The sequence below is a fragment of the Neodiprion fabricii genome, chromosome 6, assembly GCF_021155785.1.
Source record: "Neodiprion fabricii isolate iyNeoFabr1 chromosome 6, iyNeoFabr1.1, whole genome shotgun sequence".
Taxonomy (NCBI): Eukaryota; Metazoa; Arthropoda; class Insecta; order Hymenoptera; family Diprionidae; genus Neodiprion; species Neodiprion fabricii.
In genome coordinates this window covers 2,663,153-2,682,262 of record NC_060244.1, presented here as the reverse complement: position 1 = coordinate 2,682,262, position 19,110 = coordinate 2,663,153, and the positions used below count along the sequence as shown (strand labels likewise).

The 19,110-nt window shown below is 35.9% G+C and overlaps 6 protein-coding genes across 12 annotated transcripts; 3 read left to right on the top strand and 3 right to left on the bottom strand.

Annotated features, from left to right (window-relative positions):
- The first annotated feature begins 204 nt into the window (after positions 1-204).
- On the top strand, positions 205-4,760 carry LOC124185291 (ankyrin repeat and LEM domain-containing protein 2 homolog). Of its 2 annotated transcripts, none has more exons than XM_046575899.1 (11): positions 205-699; positions 1,249-1,589; positions 1,714-2,028; positions 2,168-2,320; positions 2,418-2,653; positions 2,761-2,908; positions 2,970-3,099; positions 3,296-3,337; positions 3,475-3,583; positions 3,643-3,774; positions 3,860-4,760. In XM_046575899.1, exons 1-11 carry the CDS (start codon positions 600-602, stop codon positions 3,939-3,941), a joined length of 1,788 nt encoding a protein of 595 aa, XP_046431855.1. In that variant the 5' UTR covers positions 205-599; the 3' UTR covers positions 3,942-4,760. The 2 variants fall into 2 exon arrangements, with proteins under 2 accessions (XP_046431855.1, XP_046431854.1); XM_046575898.1 differs by having other exon boundaries at positions 3,643-3,780.
- Positions 4,761-5,118: 358 nt separating this feature from the next.
- LOC124185296 (clathrin light chain) lies at positions 5,119-8,301 on the bottom strand. Of its 6 annotated transcripts, none has more exons than XM_046575911.1 (8): positions 8,170-8,301; positions 8,035-8,073; positions 7,268-7,430; positions 7,068-7,187; positions 6,825-6,914; positions 6,596-6,707; positions 6,147-6,158; positions 5,119-5,550 (listed from the first exon to the last, which is right to left on the bottom strand). In XM_046575911.1, exons 1-8 carry the CDS (start codon positions 8,203-8,205, stop codon positions 5,370-5,372), a joined length of 753 nt encoding a protein of 250 aa, XP_046431867.1. In that variant the 5' UTR covers positions 8,206-8,301; the 3' UTR covers positions 5,119-5,369. The 6 variants fall into 6 exon arrangements, with proteins under 6 accessions (XP_046431867.1, XP_046431871.1, XP_046431868.1 ...); XM_046575915.1 differs by having other exon boundaries at positions 8,174-8,250; XM_046575912.1 differs by lacking the exon at positions 6,147-6,158 and having other exon boundaries at positions 8,170-8,295.
- Positions 8,302-8,726: 425 nt separating this feature from the next.
- LOC124185293 (cyclin-A2) lies at positions 8,727-12,161 on the bottom strand. The gene is made up of 6 exons (XM_046575901.1): positions 11,773-12,161; positions 10,733-11,206; positions 10,354-10,577; positions 9,949-10,153; positions 9,559-9,806; positions 8,727-9,439 (listed from the first exon to the last, which is right to left on the bottom strand). The coding sequence occupies exons 1-6, from the start codon at positions 11,932-11,934 to the stop codon at positions 9,364-9,366; spliced, it is 1,389 nt and encodes a 462-aa protein (XP_046431857.1). The 5' UTR covers positions 11,935-12,161; the 3' UTR covers positions 8,727-9,363.
- A 651-nt stretch (positions 12,162-12,812) lies between these two features.
- LOC124185292 (ufm1-specific protease 2) lies at positions 12,813-15,643 on the top strand. The gene is made up of 10 exons (XM_046575900.1): positions 12,813-13,032; positions 13,183-13,401; positions 13,509-13,736; positions 13,811-13,981; positions 14,093-14,186; positions 14,276-14,536; positions 14,610-14,756; positions 14,831-14,957; positions 15,025-15,278; positions 15,390-15,643. The coding sequence occupies exons 1-10, from the start codon at positions 12,994-12,996 to the stop codon at positions 15,599-15,601; spliced, it is 1,752 nt and encodes a 583-aa protein (XP_046431856.1). The 5' UTR covers positions 12,813-12,993; the 3' UTR covers positions 15,602-15,643.
- Positions 15,302-16,980, bottom strand: LOC124185298 (mitochondrial import inner membrane translocase subunit Tim8). The gene is made up of 2 exons (XM_046575919.1): positions 16,750-16,980; positions 15,302-16,456 (listed from the first exon to the last, which is right to left on the bottom strand). Exons 1-2 carry the CDS (start codon positions 16,867-16,869, stop codon positions 16,283-16,285), a joined length of 294 nt encoding a protein of 97 aa, XP_046431875.1. The 5' UTR covers positions 16,870-16,980; the 3' UTR covers positions 15,302-16,282.
- A 110-nt stretch (positions 16,981-17,090) lies between these two features.
- LOC124185297 (malignant T-cell-amplified sequence 1 homolog) lies at positions 17,091-18,879 on the top strand. The gene is made up of 6 exons (XM_046575918.1): positions 17,091-17,224; positions 17,333-17,485; positions 17,942-18,042; positions 18,142-18,275; positions 18,594-18,661; positions 18,737-18,879. Exons 1-6 carry the CDS (start codon positions 17,214-17,216, stop codon positions 18,816-18,818), a joined length of 549 nt encoding a protein of 182 aa, XP_046431874.1. The 5' UTR covers positions 17,091-17,213; the 3' UTR covers positions 18,819-18,879.
- The last annotated feature ends 231 nt before the right edge of the window (positions 18,880-19,110 follow it).

Genomic DNA, 19,110 nt, shown 5'->3' with positions numbered 1-19,110 from the left:
TTAATAAGTCTAATATAAAATTATTTGAGTTGTGTCGAGTGCAGTTTACAGAGTTGTAAAGTCTCTGGCACTATCACGGCAACGCGACTGCATTTGACAACGCGACTGGCATTACTTCCCGTCCTCTTTGACTGGTACTTGGCTTACCCCCTCTGCTTTTATCTCTGCTTGCCCTATAACGGCATATAGCCACGAAGAAAGACGAAGAAAAAATGATCATACAATATGGGTGTAGAACCACCTTGCAACGGTTGAGTTGAAAACGCGATCATATAAATACTGAGGATAAATCTCATCGTGAATTTGCCGCGGTTCTTTCTGTACCGCATGATTGGCTGAAACGTTTGGAAAGAACGCAACGTCTCTGATTGGTAGGCTGAAAGTTTTAGGCTCCCTCAATTCCGGACCATGAGACGCTGCGCTGACAGTTCAAATTTGCTGTCAAATGGTTTATGTAATTTTGATTCTTGAGATTCGCCCGCTTCGCCGGTCTACGGTTAATGATATTTCTGTAATATTACGTGTGACTACCTCCAGGATTACGCTCGACGATCGCGTAGATATTGCCTTGTAATTTCTACCTTGATATATCAATCAACATGGATACGGACCACGGTAACCTCAACTCTTCCGGACTTGACATTGTTTATTACGGGGTTTACGTACCACAGGAGGACTCTAACTGGTTCGAATCTAAAGGTACATTGCCGCCCATTTCATCTTGAATTAGTTCTCATTGCGAGAATAATTATCGCTTGTGATTATTTAGATCTGTTGGTCATATACCGTGGTGTAAACAAACAATGCGTCCGCGTGTTATCACCATCTTTTACCCAACTGCCCGTAATTCAAGGCTACATCTATAATGATATAAGACTAATTAAAATATTGTTCAGATAACCAAAGTTTTGTTTGTTTACCAAATTTATAATTCATCGTCATGTACATATTCATGAAATGCGATAAAAATAGCATAATACATTTCAAACTTTTAGCTATTCAATATCGTTTGTATTCGTTGTTTTATCTCTTGATAGTATTATCCTACGTTTGCAAAAAAGGAGCAAAATACTTGCCTAATGGCATGACGTTAATGCTATGTGATAGCGTAAGTATTTTAAAACATAGCCACCCATGGAGTTGGAATTCAAATGGATAAGATAAATCTGGCCTACGTAAATCTCTTGTGATTTCCTTGTTATTTCTTTTAGTTTTTGTCCGGCAATTTGTTTTTTTTTTTCTTTTTAGACCAGCTATATGTCTACACGGTCAAGACTGATGCTCTCAATATAATCAAGAAATATAAAAAAGGTCGCTTCAAAAGTTTTAAAACTTATAATGAAGCAAAAAACTTTGCTGAACACGGCAATGAACAGTTTTTTACATTGACAACTGAGAGTCAGTCTATTTCAAATAAACGCACTGGCCAAGTCGAAGAGAAATCTGGTAATTTTAAGGCTCCCAAACAGCAAGAAACCGTGCAGTTTAGAAAGTTTATTGAAAATGGGGACTTGGCTAGAGTCAAGCAAATAGTTTGGGAAAATCCAAGATACTTGATCAGTAGTGGTGACACCCCTGCTATTTTGAAAGTATGCACGCAATTTTTTTTGCTGTTACAAACTGTATAAAAAAGTGTAAAAAGATTGGACAAAAAGTAATAGTGATTATGACTTTAGACTTTTGTATAAATGAACATAAACTTGTTTTGTATAGGAAGGTTCTCGATACAATGCTTTGCACATAGCAGTGAGAGTCGCTTGTAGAGCAGATATGTGCGAACTGATATTGAATACAGTGGGAAATCCTGACTTTATAAAATTATTGGATGGGGAAGATGATTATTCAAACTACCTTAATCGAGCTCAAATATTAGTCGATTTATATTTAAACACTCCTGACAAGGGTCTCAATGAGACTCCGCTACATTTTGCTGTGAAATTTGGACTTAAAGAAGTTGTTCAAGTTCTTGTTTCTTATCCTCAATGTTTAAAGACACCTCGGAATAAGTATAAACAAATTCCTGCTGATGTAAGTCTAATAATAACTTTACTTATTTTTTTGGCTTCAACTTGTTTGTTGATATCTCATTCCAGGAAGACAAATTTTCTTTAGTAAACGTCGCAATTGATTAATATTTAAACACTGATATGATATTGCATCATTTTAGATAATATGCAGCAGAAAGTGTCAGGAAGACGAGGTATTGAAGAGGGAAATACTTTCGTTGCTAGATGAATTATATTATGTGCCTGTGATAAGATCTGAGGATAATACAACTCAACCATTAATTGGCGAGCTCTTTTCTCCTACTAGTCCGCTTGTAAGTGGTAACGAAAATGTACATTATCACTCACAACTAAACGGGATAATTACAATACAAGTTATATTGCTTAAATAATTATCAATTCATCTTTCAGAAATTAAACACTGATCCGATAAGTCCACGGGTAGAGGTTTCTGCATTTGCCGGACCAATGAGTAAAAACCAAGCTGTTGAGTTTAGGAGAAAGTGGAAAACTCCACCTAGAATACGTAACACTCCGACTAAAAAATTGAACCTTTCATTCGATGATTCTTACAGTCAGAATAGCCCTGCATCAAACACTATATATCGGCTACAAGATACAGAAAAAGGACTTGAACGTGTCGGTAGGTCAGTATTTTACCTTCTGTAATTAATCTGTAATCTAAATTTTATCTAGCTGTTAAAGTCCAGTACGTCTTGTAATTGATATTTGACTTGTTCATCGTCTATTCCAGAGACCTTGCCAAAGAATATCGTGTTGCATGGAAAGAGTATTGGCCTTTCTTGAATACCTTTGCCGATCTGACCAGTAAGGAGGGACTTGCAAAACTTGAGGAGTTTTTTCAGCAAAAGTTTAACAATTCATCAAAGCAAAGTATAGAAGTAAGTAACCTGTGTGTGTATATATTTTTAATACAACACAAACATGTCTTAATCCTTACAGAAAATGGACATTGAAGCATGTCCAATTAATGGTAATGATCAAGGGTCAGATTACGAAATAAATGCTCTGTGTACCCAGCTAAGCTTTTCCACGTTGAATATGCTGGATAATCAGGGATCAAATAAATTTGGTAAGACTCTACAGATTTTAAAATCTGTGCACAATTTACAGAATGTGTAAACAATGCATTAACGTGTTGACTCGTTGCAAAATAAAATTATTGTTTAAAATCATTTCTCTTTCATTATTTTGTAATGAATCTATATGGAATCAGTTTTGGTTAAAAAATTCGCCAGCATTGATTACGTTCAATGTTTCGTTTTTAGATTCACTGCAGAGCCAGTTATTATGTGACCTGTCTGGTAGCGGTAAGTACATCAGTGGTAAAACAATGAACAATGAAATGTAATGGAAAATGTAATACCAAGTAGAAAAGTGATTGTTTTTCATTTTCTGCAATACACATTTGAATGCGTGTATTTAAACATTGTTTGTCTTCGCACAGATGAAGAATTCGAATTTTTCACACCTCCATCATCCCCACAATCTATATCCAGCGATTCGGACGACGACATGTATGCTGCTGAACAAGGGGACATGACGTTTATTCATGGGTAAGTACTGCTTGCAATTCATCCCATTTATAGATTCTGATAAGAAAAAATTTTTTTAGAAACACAGCATCAAAATTAGATTATGCGGTTTATCATGCCATCTCGGACATGGATATGGACCCAAATTTGTATCCAAACATTTATCGTTGGCGTCACCAGCTCCAGTTGATTACGGAGAACGAACCTTCAAGGTCAAGGTATGCTTAAAATTTAATAGAAAAAATTGTTGACCTTGATACTATTTTCTGACATAATATGTAATTTCATTGTTTTTAGGTTGAATACCCCATTTGCACTGACACGAAAGCTACCATGGAGTCTATCTCAAAATTGTGTTAAAACTCTGGAATACAATTGATGGAAATGGATGATCTCGGTTTTTCATTCATTAAACACATTAAACGGTAAATAATAATTATAATGAGTGTGATGATTCTTTGAAAGAGAAGAAGATGATTTGTGTGGAAGACAAATATAGTATGTAAGACAACATGCAAGATGAAATATCACAAGAGGTTTATTGGATTCTTGTGAATTATGCTTTTAGAAGTACAAAACTGAATCCTTAAAAGATTGGTACAGCATATTTCCCTAAAGGATATTGCTACAAATCCCCCATGTGAATAAAAAGTGATTTATAGATTTTTAAAATTTCCTATAAATACTATATTTTTCTTGGTGCTCATAAAGCTTGTTACCTGGTTCAATCAAAAATTTAAGAGCAGTGGACTCTGAGTAAGTTCGTTTGACTTAACCAAAAATTTGCGGCAAACTAAAAGTACTGAAGTTATTGTCACTTGTGACTTCCTTTTTGACATGCAACGTAATTTTGTATCAGCTGATTCGGTAGCCTGGAGCAATGCGTCAAATACATCCACCCAGGGACTAGAAAAAGTCGATTCTATACTTCCAATTTTCACGCAAATCTGATAAAACACAAATTGATGGTAAATTTAACTGCTTTTGTGTAAATCAGACTTGATCTTTATTACTGATATTTTTTCACATGTGATATTCTATATTATTCAGTGGTAAATAATTCAAAGCAATTGATTTCAGCACAATTGTTACGAGAAACATGACTTACAAAAATTCGTTCTATGCCTCTTCAATTACAAGTCTTTCTGATTTTAATGTATGAATACATAACAAATATTCTAAGTACGGAACTTTTTTATTTTTCAAAAAAAAAAAAATAAATAAATAAAATTAAAAAAAAAACAATAAAAACCTCAGGAAAGAATAATGTAGGGTACCTAATAATTAGTTCATACATTTCAAGGTATTATGTACTTTTAGCAAGATGATTTCATCTATAATACACTATGTATCTGGTTTTGGCAAGTATTGGATTACCTTTTTTTCACAAAGTTGTCAATGTGAGTTTTTGATAAATGTTCAATTCAGTTTAGTACGTACACTTGCAGAAATACATTTTATCATACATATGTGTAGATATAGAGTATATATTAATATCAAGAGATGTATTTTCATATAATTTTATATTGATTAAAGATAACAAATCACACAACATGTCAGATACATACTATTTATTTTTCCTCCTCGTCGTCCGAACAAGCCGGAGCAAATCTATTATTTGATTATCAGATAATTTTATTGACAATACGATCACACTCGCGTGAATCAAACATGTTCAACGTGTTTTTATTTATGTTAACTTTATATTATATCAATTGTGATTTTTTAGAGAATTTATGTAGTGTTCATAATTATCAATATTACCGATAAGATTATAATGGAACGTGTATAGTACAACATTAGATGCTTAGGCATTGACAGGCGCCGGTGGAGTTTGCTTTAATTGTAAAATAATTGACCGCATTCGAGATACGTCCTTGGATGTGCGAGATGATTTTGGATTGAAATCACATAGTTTAGCAATTCGTTCCCACTCCGTTCCAGGTTCCACTTCATCCGCTTCTGCGACGAACTGTTTTTCCGCATTTCTATTGCAAATCGAAAAATTATTTATCATTTACGTTGTACAGACAAGCTAATATAGATTATAACAAAGAAAGGCGGCGAAGTAACGTGTTCAAGGTTGTGAAATGTAGTGACGAGTATAGTAAACTGTATAGGCCATTCTGTACAGTCCAGATTATATGAAATCCGTTTTCTCAAAAGTAAGTTTTCATTGACTAGTGGAAAAACATACACAGTACGATCATGATTTGAGTGAAGAGAATTAAATAATATAATACGCTACGTAGAGTACTTAAAAATTGCAACGCTAAAATAGTAGTGCAGATTTTTTGCAACACTGAACAGAGCGTATTCTACAATTTGAAATATTTCCAGCAGTATTGCACAAAGCAGTAATAAAACGTGGGTTAAAAACTTAACACATCTAATGAAGAGCACAATATTTAAGATTCGATTGGAGATATTCTTTTTAGCAAATAAAACAGTCACTCAGACTCTAGGAAATTTTAATACTTCAATCAATTTGTCCATGTAATCAGGAGTTCGTATGAATGTCTTATTGAAATAGCCAGGCTGGTGAGTATCATCAGGGTAAGTTATGTGATGATGATTTACTTACTTGGCAGATTCCCTAAGAAGCATAAAAAAAGCAGGGCACTATGACAGATTATATAAGAATATCAGGTAGGTATTTGATAATATTGAGAATACAGCGAAGTGAAGGTTCTAGATATTGGAAAAAATTGATGGGATAGCAGCAGTTTATATGAGTTAGTTAGTGACAATGACCATGGTAACTGCACTGCTAATTATTTCAAGTTATATGTCAATTAATTGAATTGCAGATAGAAGCCACTTTCAACTAATTTGTGAAACTCACATTCAAATATTAAGTAATAAAAAACTGGTTTAGGCTGTTCAAAGTACAAATGTCACAAAAAGTCTTTATTGGCTGATGCTAATCACAGCGCACATAAGTCAGCTAATTATAAGGCATAAGCAAAGCATAGGCAGTTTAAATTCATCGATCGTTAATACTATGTAATATGGAATAAAAATAAGCCATACCTATTTGTAGCTTTAGTCTTACTGATAGCTTCGGAATGATGCTTGTACCACTCTTCAAGTTCTTTTTTTGCCGCTTCCCGCCAATCTTCTTTTTTCTTCTCTTCTTCCAAATCTGTTAAAAATTAAAATGAAGAATGTAGAAATTACCATGAAAAAACATATAATATAATCAATCTACAAAACTTCAGAATCTTTTCTACATTAACTTCAATTTGCACGAAATAATTACCCTTCTCTTCCAGCCTCTGTTTTTGCTCTTCTCTCCATTTTCGGATTTTCTCCGGCTCTTCATACACTGGAGGAATAACAGCAGCTGGTTCTTGATAGAAAAAATAGACGAAAGTAAATGTCAATTGAACATGTCGTTTGTCACAGGACTACTTTTTCCACTGAATACTTGTTTATTAAATACAAGAATAACCAGATAGTGTTTAGCATAGTCTAACATATATGGTATAATGCATAAGCGTACCTGGTAATTCTGGAGCAGGTGTCTCTGCAGGCTGTTCAACAGCATTGATCATAACAAAACTGCCGTCCGCATCTCCGCCAGGACCACCTTTCAAATCTCCAAAGTTAGCTGAGAAGTCATCTATAATGTATGGTAAGTGTTGTGTCAATAGCACAATACAAATTATAAGGTGAAATTCGTGACATAAGCTTGTATCCCACCTTCGGCAGGGGGTGCTGCAGCAGAGGTGGATAAGGTGGCGGGTGGAATTTCATCCTCGAGGCCAGCGAGTTGATCCTGTTCACGAGCCAAAAATTCTGCTGCTGGATCAACCTCAGGTTCATCCTTGAAAAATTTGTCACCGAAAGCATCCATAGTTGAACACTGGAATGAGTGATCACGGATTCACATTAGAAAAATATAATCGAGGAAGATGTACTGAGTGACATTGGAGTGTTAACGGAATTCGTTGGTTTGCTTAGGCAGAACAATTACGATACTTGAAGTCGTTATCCAAAGTATGTTTGCAAGTTAGGCTAACTGTTATTGAAATAATACAATATGAGTGACTGACCCTTTTATCAATACGTTAGCTTTCTAAGCGATTAGTAGATTTGGTCAAATTTAGTTAATACACATGGCTGGCCGTTATAGTATTGAATTGATGGTAAAACCGAGAAGAATATCCTACTCACGTTTTATTGCACAGTAATAATAACGAAACACCTGAGTGTAAGAAATAATTCCGTTGAACGTCAAATGTCAAAATCCCAAACTTTCCACTAAATCACAAACGTTCACGTTCAATAATGATGAATGAACAGTTGTGGGAGGTGGATCAAGTGTGAAAAAATGTCGGAAGAGACGCAAAACTCACGCCCGAACAATCGCTCTGGAGCGTCGCCCTCTGGAATCTGAGCAATGACTCACAAATAATGCGGAACGCAATTTGAAGGCTACGCCGGGCGTATTAAACAGGTCCACTTACCCGTCGGTACTGATGGCTAAAATTTGTCCGTTGACGGATCTGCAAATGAAGAAATGTAAAAAGTAAAGAACTGCAGTCACTCACGAGACCATGCAAAGAATGAAGTTAAATATAAGAATGACTGAATTTTATCACTTTCATCCAATTGCACGTTGAAATCGCATTTATCATTCGTATTCCGCTGTTATGAATGTACTGAGATATCCGCCATTTTAAAAACACTTGGTTCGTTAAATTTGTCCGACCTCTTTACACATTGAATTTTTACAAATGACGTTGCATTAGTAACGCTATCAGCTCATACCAATTACAACGAAGGCTTTTGCGTGACGAAAGAACTTGAAAAAATTACATGCGGATTCAGCATATTTTATTGTATAAAATAATAATTTATTACATTGGTCTAGAATTGTGTAATGTTTATTAATAAATGCAGCCGTATGGGTTGTTTGCCAGTTTGCATATATATTTTTTTTTAGTACGGCACAACTGCTTAAGTTCTATGTAGACACTGTGTCATAACCATTTTTGACAGTAGCGCGCTTTATGTAAAAATAATTTAGTACGTAGTTGCAATGCCAGGAGGTATTTAAACACTGACGAGTTCGAAATTATAAGTAAAATATCCAGCAGATCGTTTGTAAATAAATAAACTGTACAAGACATGAAGGGCTGGTTAAAAAGCACAGTAATAAATTTTACAAGTAATAATTAAATGAAATGCTGTTATCACAATAGTATAAAGTGTATCTAATAGTAAAGTATTGGTAATAAATAGAGATTATTACTATCATCTATTGTTCACACTTCACTGGCAACAAAATTTAGGATTCTATTTATTTTATTAATTAGTAATATTATTTTATGTTTGTTGGCTGGTTTGTTTTATTCTCTCCGTAAAAGTGGCAAAAATTTAATTAAAAATCGCTTAAAAAAATATTTATAGCTAGTATAAAAATACTAAGAAATTTCAATGAACCGCAATCCAGGTACCCGCGCGTTAATATAACGACGGAAACCTCCGAATGGTTACTGAAAATTCACTTTTGACCAAAGTCAGTAAGTATAAGTAGGTACTTCAGTACATGAATTCATGCCGTACGATTACTAATTATTGTTATTATTCGCAGGCAGTGTGCATACTGGCGAATAGACTAAATTGATAATAATGCATGCACTTTTCTGTACGCAGAAGAGTCAATCAGTCTTGCCCTGATCCCCCCCTAGATACTTTCCTAATCCTGGGATTCGTTGCCGGAGGTTCGTTAATTAGCATTCATATTTATAACATGGCCTGTCTCAGATTACTCGATGTTATTCAGTTGTCAGCTAAGCGCTTTCGCCGTCATCTTCACTGCCCAGAACGTCAGAACTACGGGGAAGTAGAAGAGCCACGTGTCCGTACCTGTAAATTTAGTCAATGCTCACATCCATGTACATATGAATACTTGCATAAAAAGATGCCAAAGAAAAAAATTATGTAATTCGATCACTGTAATTCCGAGTGTACTGCCAGATACTGACTTGCTGCTTTTGTACTTCTCCTGAATGGCTTGCTGTTGTATGTTACACGCATTGCTGAATGTTTTTGTAAGACAACTTATGCACCCCTTCAGTTCCTTGAAGTTGTAGCCAGTCGAAAGAGCCAATTCCTCAGGCCATGCTTCTTCGTTCAAAGTGTGTCGGGCCAAGGCTATGGCTGATGCTGCTAAGTGACTTGGCAGGAATGCAAGGTAGGGATCTGCCTCCAGCATCGACAGTTCGCACAAATACTAAACGACATCAAATGAAGGGGTTATTTTCGTTCTTTTAATATCATGTTCAGAAGTGAAATGTATTGAGGTGTATTTGTACTTCGATTATAACAGAGTAGATTTTCTGTATATGTGAGTAGTAATAGCAATCAAAACTTACCATAGCCAAATACTGGATCTTCTCTGAAAGGTTGTTACTGATACAGAAATCGGTGAGAAAAGCTAAGGGCGTTGGGACCGTTAAGTCAAAGGATAAGACACGAAGTATGAGATGTTCCATCCGTAATACTTGCTTCTTTGTGTACGTATCATCCGTAATGTATACAAATTCACCAACATCAGGAGGATAAATCTCTTCATATTTGCTGTTGGATAAACAGTAGTATTATAATATGCTATTTAACTCTGACGGTACCAATGACAAGTTGAAGCTGAATGACACAAATTGGACTCTTATTCTCAGTTTGTAGAACTAATACAAAAAATGAGTTAAATAAAAAGTATACGTACCTAATGTACACTGTCGGCTTTTAGTTTTTCAGATAAATCAACGAATAGTACTTACGCCGCGATGAACATGGCAGCAGTACCAACAAGCTGCAGTTTGGCTCGTACCACGCTCATGTAGGAGAGGAAACGGTCGATGTAAGACACAGCCAAATACAAGGTTTCACTGTGCAACCGATACTCTTCAGCTACTTCCACCAACCAATCAACAAGTATTGATCGCATCGAGTATGTTATGTCTGGCTGCTTTTTCATATACCCTGGCTTCGGTCTATGCTGAGTCTGCGCAAGATGAAAGAGAGTTTTTTGTACAATTTCTATCAGCAGAATTAGTATCGAGTTTTTTGTACACGTAGAACTCATAACTAGAAAATCTCCTAATTCAAAAACATATATATTTGGAGTAAATGCAAGAAATTGCATGCACAAAGACAAACCTCTGCGGATCGAAGGTAGTTGTATATGTCTGCCCTGTACTCATCGACATCGAAGAAGTTAAGCCTGAGTGCTTTGCTCGCTTCACGTTTAGCTGCAATATCTTTTCTCGAAGAATCCAACAGGCAAATTGATTTTTCCAAGGACATGGGGCTCTCTTGGGGGAAGAACGGTTCGTCCCGTTTTTTTTTATTTATTTCTTGCAAAGCTGCTCGAAGTGATGGTAAAATGGGAGGCACTACATCAAGAACCGGCATTTCTCTTTCAACTTTTGTCATGTCTGCAATTTGTTTCCCCTTTGTTTCCTTGGACTCTTTAGTTTCTCTGAGGGCAACGGATGTCTCCTTTTCAAGTTTATCTTCATATATATTAAACGTCCCATCATCTTTCTTATCCTCGTATATCTTGAAAGTCTCATATTGACTGGATACGAATGCTTTTGCCTTCGGATACTTCTCATCTTTATTACCAATCTCCTGATAAGAACAATGCTATATCAATGTATTGTTTTGAGGTTATGTGAGGCGGTCCTGAGCTGATCATTGATTTTTGGTTATTAAAAATGCTTTGGAAGGAAAACTTTACGATGATTTTCTCTTAAGGATAACTTTTGTATAAATGGAGTACAGAATGTTCAAATAAATATCACACTTCATAAGTACAATACAACACCATGTATCAGACATGGTGAAGCTGGCTGCAAATAACCATACGTCTTTCAAAAGCCTCGCAATCAACTGCCATAAGTCAAGAAAATATGGAAATAGCTTAATCGATTCACACAGGGTCATTTACACGACTTAAGCATTGTTTATTTACCAACAAGTAAGAATAAAAAAAATTACCAACGTGAGTAGTAACGAGGCAGATTGAAGCTACGAGGTGAAACGAACGATTTCAGATTGGCATAATTTTGCAGATGTAGAATGGATGAAGGTTTGACAGGTGGAGAAACAGAAATATATGACAAATTGTATGAGATAAGAGGAAAATTGAAGTGAACCTAAAAAAAAATTTATTTATATTTCATTATTATAATTACCGGTTTTGAAGTTCTCAGGCAGTTGTTGTTAATAACTCCAAGGACCGCCCGTTTGCTTTGTTGTAGTCCTTGGCTTGGATTCGGTATCGAAATATTCTCTTTGCCGCGTAGGATATCGGTTATCCGATTCTCCTGGTCCTCGTGCACCCGAATTGTAGCCATTATTTCTTCGATCAATATTACTTCCTCGTCAAATAAATATTTACAAGTGCGAGCAGCTTATTTTTGTTGAGTGGTTACTTGATACAGACACGTTGATACGTGCCCGTTACCTGTCGATATTTAGGATACGTTGCTTCAAAACTGCCCGAGCATTGCAGAGAATATCGGAGCTGGACGTAACACCAACAAACTTTTCTCTCGCCGTTTGATTTTAAACAAACGCAACTCCAACAGCTGGCGATACGTTACAAGCGTTGCTTGAATTCACCAATCGAAACAATGTTTGCACTCTGGATATTTTATCTACCAATCGCGTTTCCCTACGTTCCAAAAACCATCATTCTTCTTCCTGATTATTCCCTCCGATTTCACTCGGAATCCTTGCGGTTTTTATGGAGTGAGATTTTCTTTTTGCGTAAATCTCAACAAATGACATTAATTTTACATGATAGTTTTTAAGAATCAGCACCTTATATTTTACAATTCGTCTTGGCTAATTCGGCAGCATTTTCCTGTGGCAGGATCTATGTGTGTTTGTGGAAATTTAATATATGGCCAAGGATTGAATTCAGCCTAGAGATGGTGCAGCGTATGCGGAAGCATGACCATTGTTGATTCATTGTTGTAGGGGGATTTATTTAAATTTCAATAAATGGCTCGAAAATTGCAATCAATCACACGATATAGGTATACACCGTATACACTTCTGACTGAGAAAAATCATCATGGGGTATTTTAGAAGGTTTCAATAGATTCAGGTATATTAGCATAGAGATTATGTATTAGAAAGTCTAGCTCGGACACGAATATCCAATCACAGCTAGTGTCGGGTAGAAAGGACCAACAGAATTCGGAACGCAATTTAGTAGCAGCCTCTGTGGTCTTTCTCGTCTGCTTCGCGATACCCTACCTAACCTCACAGTTGTCACAGTACCGTATGCTGTTTGTATTTGACAGACAGTAGCGCGCACCGATTTGTATATTTCCACGACGTATGGCATATTGTGAATCTTAGATTTAAATTACTTTCTGCCCAGTCGTTAAATTCACACACATAGAATGGCACCACAATTGAAGATATCATCAAACGTAATCGAGGTGATCATAAATTTGCCACTTAACGGTGGTTCATGAGTGCCATACGTCACTTATATTCACTATTCAAAAATCATGATCGTTCTAAGATAGAAAAAAAATACGTTCTAGATTTAGGATTTTATTTTTTTAATTCTCAGCAATTATTTGCAGCGATTAAACAATGTGGACTATGCTTGTACTGGCCGGCTATATGGAGTTGTTTACGAAAATACTCTAATGGTTTTAACATTTACCCTGGATTCTAAGAATGGCAGTGACGAGACTAATACAAGTCACGTATATCTACAGTTGAATATGCCCGCTGAAATTGATCTCTGTGGCGTACTTTCCATTGGGGGCAGTGAACAAGCCATACTCTATGCTTTGAAGGTGACATAACGTCTAAATCGACTTGAGTAGAACATAAATTCATGTTGAATAATATTGGGAAAAAATATAGATTATATTTTATTTCCCGTTTTATTACCTATTCACAGGACATCGATGTCACCGACAACCCCCTGCTCTTGAACTGTGGAATCAGAGGCACAGAACTGCAATCGTACTTTTATATTCACCAGAAATTAGAGAAGGCTGGGAGTCTGGAAGTCCTTAATGAACTTGATATTTGGCAACGATTTGCATACATTAGACTAGAAACTAGTTTCCCAATTGTAACAAGGAAAGATGGCCTTTTAGACGCTATTCAACAAGCCAGGAAAAATGTATTCCCTTTGAACCTACCAAATCCTGTAATGTCATATTTCTAAAATCTTCAACATTTAAAATTATTTTGCAGATTGCATCAGGTAAGGTGGGCTTTTGTTTACCAAAAAACAACGTCTACCTCTTGGGTGGAGAAATTGACGCCAAGGATTCATCGCTTGAATTTTTGCAAGCTCCAACTGCTTCCCTGTACGAAGGTATTGGCAACACCAAGGACATCCTGAAGCGTGTTCCTGAAATAGTTGTGAGTCTTGTTAATGATTTCCGAGTCGACAACAAAATGTTATAAATTTGAATAGTGCTATGGAATGACTACAACTTTTTTTGTATACATGTACTGTAATTTTGAATATAGGACGCCATTTCTGCAGATATGTTCATAATATCAACAAAAGATGGAGTACTAGAGGGAGGTATCAAGTGCGCCCCTGTGTTGCAACATGTTAAACGTGAGTAATTCGAGTATGTATCGTGTTATGGTATTGGATGTTACCAGTTCTTTTACATTTTTATAATTAGATTATCAATTTATTTTCAGAATCGTTTGAATGTCTCGATTTTCACCTGAAAATAGATGCATTGTCTTTAGTCAGTCTTAATATAGGAATGGCCCAGCTTTATGCAGTCCTGGTCGAATCTGTGTGTCGTAATTTAAAGCTGACTGAGCAAACTCTGAGTAAGCAGTTTGCCAAGGATGGGGCTGTCTTCAAATTGCCTGGATCAATACATTTCAAACCACGGGGGTGTGGGCATCTTTTTACAATTAACTATCCAGCTGGGTTTTCTGATGCTGACATGTGTAAGAGATTTCAAGTTATATGTATGTATATAATATAATTCGTAGTTGAACATATTTGTTATAAATATTTCAGCCTGGTACCGTAAGAGTTTACACACAGCCCTTGCCCTAGACATGACCAAGCCATCTTTCCGTAAAGGAAATGCCCTCAAGTTCCGAAATGATATAGACTTGAACGCACCTCTTCTGAATCCACATGAAGCAATTCAAAACTCAGGAGGTTTCTTGTTTGCTTTACCAATTCTATTTTTGCTTACAACGCACAGGTATATAAAATGATAAAATTATTTTTAGTCGCAGGTGGAAAGCCTAGCTTAGTTGACGGCCTTTACTCCTATCATCACTATATGCAAGATCATTTTGATGACAATGGCTGGGGATGTGCGTACAGATCTCTTCAAACTATCATTTCCTGGTACATGTAAGTCATTGACCTGTGTTTTACTCATTTTTTAAGTTGGTTTCTGACGAACTCTTTAACTTTGCAGATTAAATGGCTACACTGAAAAGTCAATACCAAGTCACCGAGAGATACAAAGAATTTTAGTAGATATCGGTGATAAGCCATCCAGTTTTATCGGAAGTAAACAATGGATTGGCTCGACAGAAGTTGGATTTGTGCTGGAGACCCTATTAGGTGTCACCATAAAAGTACTATGTGCCTCAACTGGTCAGGAAATGTCCAGTCTTGCCTCTTCTTTAGCATATCATTTTCAAACACAAGGAACTCCTGTTATGATCGGTAAGAAAATTATTTACAGTTGATTAACCGGCAAATTTTTTTATTACATATAGCAAGCTTCATACATTATCGAGGATCAGTTTCAAAATATTCTAATATATTTCTGATTAGGTGGTGGTGTGTTGGCTCACACAATCTTGGGCATAGACTACAATGAGAATTCGGGAGATGTGAAGTTTTTGATTCTTGATCCTCACTATACGGGCGGAGAAAATTTAACAACAATTATTACCAAAGGCTGGTGTGGATGGAAGAATCAAGATTTCTGGAAAAAAGATGCATTTTACAACATGTGTCTACCACAACGACCGATATGTATATAATGTTCTTATGTGAAAGAGGCGTATAAATATTCGTTATATTTTTTCACGACCATATATAACTTATTGTTACAATAATCATAATTGAACGTTGTTTAAAATATTTTACATTTATTTCCAGTAGATCAGAACTTGAAGTATTCCCCCCTGTTACCACTTTCGACTCTGCCAATTTGTAGTCTCAATAACTACTCAGATTCTTACACTAATAATGATAAGCACTGCCATTTCTCGACATACCCGGTAGATTATTGGAATCTTGTGCAAAGCAAGGGAAGAGATGAATTAGAGATCATCATCATACCACTGTAGTCATCTTAAGATGTTTAGCACAAATACTCACATTTGCACAAGGGACACGGAATACTACAGAAATCTTACTGCAGAAAAGCTGCTGCTCAAGTTCTCCTTGACAGGCTGGGGATTTGAACTCAGGTCTTACCGTTCCTCAGTTTTTCACGCTAAGCTAGTACGGTCAGTAAATTATTTGGTGAGATAATTTAGTTGATGATATTGTAGCATTGCTGCAATATTGGAGGAAACGAATCAGTGTTGTGACTTGTCAATTTGTTAAAAGAAATTTGAACATTTTTATTCTGGGACTATTTTTTTAACAATATCGAGCCGCATTAACAAGTGTAAGTTGTAAAAATTTGTGGCACATATAACTAATTCAGCTAATGTTCACATTCCACCTGCACTTTTCTGGAGTAGCTGAGCAAATCTATTCGTTATTAAAAGAGACACATCTATGAATCTATCCACGCAGTTGTTTAGACACGTTTCTGTCCGGCTGTCCAGCTTGCTACCTGGTTTGTCCATACACTTGTCCCAACAGAAGTCGTTGAACTCGTGTATCTGGAAGAGGAGAAATTTGCGCCTAATATTGTGCAAAATATAATTGTTAAGGTAAGTACACGTTTTACAGATATTTTCGTACGAAATTAGTTTCAAAAAAGGTAAATGTGGCGCTATAGCAAAATCAATCGGGTATTAGATAAAATGACGTGGGAGCAATGTCAGGTAAATTTATTTCGCGTCTGTATAAACAGATATTGGCTGTAGCTAATCAAAAGGGCATGTCGCAACTGTAAATAGGATATTTATTCCGAATTTTTATGCAGGGAAGATCTGAACTAACATAACCTCACCTGCGCATTGAATTGAGCTTTCTGCTTTTCGACCATCAGAAATTCCTGTAATTCAGCCTCGCCACTTTTCGGCTTTCGACTATCGTCAAACGTAGATGTGTTACTGAATAAATCTGCCATGTTTTGTTTGTTTTTGCTATATTTTTTACTCTGGTATCGATTAACTTATCATCAATTTATATTCTTTTATCTTCTGTAGCAGTAGGTCGGCGAAATTTTGTCTACAAAGTGTTCCGGAAACCACAATTTTTGCATAATCATATAGCGGGTGTAGTGGTGTATACCTAGGATGCGTTCCGAAATTAGCTCCCAGTGCTATCTCTGGTGTTATGTGATTACAACTACGATGTTCTGCTTGTTGTACCGTTGGATAGCAATTTTACCAAAAGGAAGAAGAAGTTCGTGATTTCGCTGTGTGCATTCGTGGTGCTTTCTACGGCCGGGTTAACCTCACTTTGGAAAAAATGTTCAAAAAGTATGTATTGAATTTTAAAAGGGAATTACAACCTCAATTTGTCATTATTGTAGAAAAACTGTCCGCCTTTTATTTCTTAAAAAAACATTATTTTTCTCTACTTTGCAGATTCGATGAAAAGGATAGTATATCAGGTGTACAGCAACTAAAATCGTCGGTTCAGAAAGGAATTAGATCCAAACTTTTAGAGCTTTATCCACATTTGGAGTCTTACATCGATCAGATAATACCGAAGAAGGACTCTTTTCGGATTGTCAAATGGTAAGATCACATAAAAAGAATTAAAAAAAAAAAGTATCATTTTAAGGTAACACCTAATGCTTCAGATAATTGTGTAAAATTATGTCAAAATGATACAAGTCCTAATTACTGTATTGTTCCGAATATGAGCTGAGGTTTTTAGTCGTTGCCAGCACCCACTAAAATCATCCTCATCTAGTATGTGGACCCAGTTTATGTTCGGGTAACTAAGAAAAGCACCCTGAAATATTGTCTCGAAATTGGGCGTCATCTTATACTCGGAACAATACGGTAATTGTCATTCTATCAATGTTGAATGTATTTGGGATACTAGTTAATATGCATTTGATGTTCGAAGTGGTTCTTTAGGCGGTAAGTAAGCTTATTGAATTATTATTAAATTAATTTCTATTTTTTGCACATCATCGTTTATACATGTATCTTATTGTCATACAATGTTGACTAATAAAATTGTAGCCACGACCACATCGAAATCATGGTAAACAGTGCAGGAGAGTTACTTTTTTTTCATCAACGGGAGGGACCATGGATGCCTACATTGAAGTTGTTACATAAGTGTATGTGAATGACATTATCAAGTCGTAATCTCTGGTAATTCTGGATTAATCAATCAGTTTTCACAATTTGAAAGTTGTCTAAGATCTATACTTTTGCAGATCCATTTTTTCTACCGATACAACAAGTAGATAAAGGGGCAATTCGCTTTGTCCTTAGTGGTGCTAACATCATGTGTCCAGGCTTGACATCTCCGGGTGCACAAATGACGGCTGCTGCAAAGGGAACAGTAGTTGTATCCTTTTTCATTGCTGACTATATTCAATTAAATGTGAAGAAATTTTGTTAAATTGTAACATTTGATAGGAAATTATCTTTTAGCATCACATTGATGGCTACTAATAAGAAAGACTTATATTCAGCTCAACCGCGTGAAAAAAAACCTTTTATTCTCCAGTATAGGAGGTACGTTAGGTTTTCATATTGTCACTCTGGAGATGGATTTTTCTTATTGGCAGTGATCGACATGTGATGGGTTTATTTCTTCTTCGTTTCTATTATCACACGATTCTTCAAAAATATTATTCTATATCCAAGTAACTCGTTCATTTAGGCAGTTATGGCCGAGGGCAAACAACATGCTTTAGCAGTTGGAATGACATCGTTGTCAACTGATGATATGTAAGTCGAAAGATTGATGAATACAATTTTGGCTACAATTGTATCATAATTGTAACTTACATTTATAAATTTCAGCGCAAAAATAAACAAAGGCGTTGGTGTTGAAAACTGTCATTACCTCAATGATGGACTTTGGCAAATGAAGGCTGTGAAATGAGTCGTTACTTTATTACCTACTGGAATGCCTGTAAAATAAGATTATTCTATTCCCAACTCAACCATGATTGTTCACTTTATTGACCTGAAATGTGGGACAAAAGTAGCAGATTCCTTCTTTATTTCTTTCCCTCGTTCGTAAGAGAAATGTAGCACGTTTCTCCTACATTTGCGGGAATAATGATTAGTTTTGAAATGGGTTTTTCAGTTTTTCTCACTATTTTCAAATTTTAACTATTTCGTACGGTATTATTGTGAATTTTCAACAATATCCTAGTCTTTAGACTAATAAA

Excerpts from the sequence above, each read along its gene's own strand:
- LOC124185297 (XM_046575918.1), top strand. Across the intron at positions 17,486-17,941 it reads TCTTTTCGGATTGTCAAATG|CCACGACCACATCGAAATCA; the intron begins GTAAGATCACAT and ends ATAAAATTGTAG. Across the intron at positions 18,043-18,141 it reads ATTGAAGTTGTTACATAAGT|ATCCATTTTTTCTACCGATA; the intron begins GTATGTGAATGA and ends ATACTTTTGCAG.
- LOC124185293 (XM_046575901.1), bottom strand. The coding sequence starts at position 11,934 with ATGGCTACAATTCGGGTGCACGAGGACCAGGAGAATCGGATAACCGAT. Across the intron at positions 11,207-11,772 it reads GCCTGAGAACTTCAAAACCG|GAGATTGGTAATAAAGATGA; the intron begins GTAATTATAATA and ends TGTTCTTATCAG. Across the intron at positions 9,440-9,558 it reads GAGAAGTACAAAAGCAGCAA|GTACGGACACGTGGCTCTTC; the intron begins GTCAGTATCTGG and ends CTAAATTTACAG.
- LOC124185291 (XM_046575898.1), top strand. The coding sequence starts at position 600 with ATGGATACGGACCACGGTAACCTCAACTCTTCCGGACTTGACATTGTT. Across the intron at positions 2,029-2,167 it reads ATAAACAAATTCCTGCTGAT|ATAATATGCAGCAGAAAGTG; the intron begins GTAAGTCTAATA and ends GCATCATTTTAG. Across the intron at positions 3,781-3,859 it reads AACGAACCTTCAAGGTCAAG|GTTGAATACCCCATTTGCAC; the intron begins GTATGCTTAAAA and ends CATTGTTTTTAG.
- LOC124185292 (XM_046575900.1), top strand. The coding sequence starts at position 12,994 with ATGGCACCACAATTGAAGATATCATCAAACGTAATCGAG. Across the intron at positions 13,402-13,508 it reads CCATACTCTATGCTTTGAAG|GACATCGATGTCACCGACAA; the intron begins GTGACATAACGT and ends ACCTATTCACAG. Across the intron at positions 14,958-15,024 it reads ACTATCATTTCCTGGTACAT|ATTAAATGGCTACACTGAAA; the intron begins GTAAGTCATTGA and ends TTAACTTTGCAG.
- LOC124185296 (XM_046575911.1), bottom strand. The coding sequence starts at position 8,205 with ATGATAAATGCGATTTCAACGTGCAATTGGATGAAA. Across the intron at positions 8,074-8,169 it reads CAACGTGCAATTGGATGAAA|ATCCGTCAACGGACAAATTT; the intron begins GTGATAAAATTC and ends CTTCATTTGCAG. Across the intron at positions 6,708-6,824 it reads ACAGAGGCTGGAAGAGAAGG|ATTTGGAAGAAGAGAAGAAA; the intron begins GTAATTATTTCG and ends AATTTTTAACAG.
- LOC124185298 (XM_046575919.1), bottom strand. The coding sequence starts at position 16,869 with ATGGCAGATTTATTCAGTAACACATCTACGTTTGACGATAGTCGAAAG. Across the intron at positions 16,457-16,749 it reads AAGCTCAATTCAATGCGCAG|ATACACGAGTTCAACGACTT; the intron begins GTGAGGTTATGT and ends CTCCTCTTCCAG.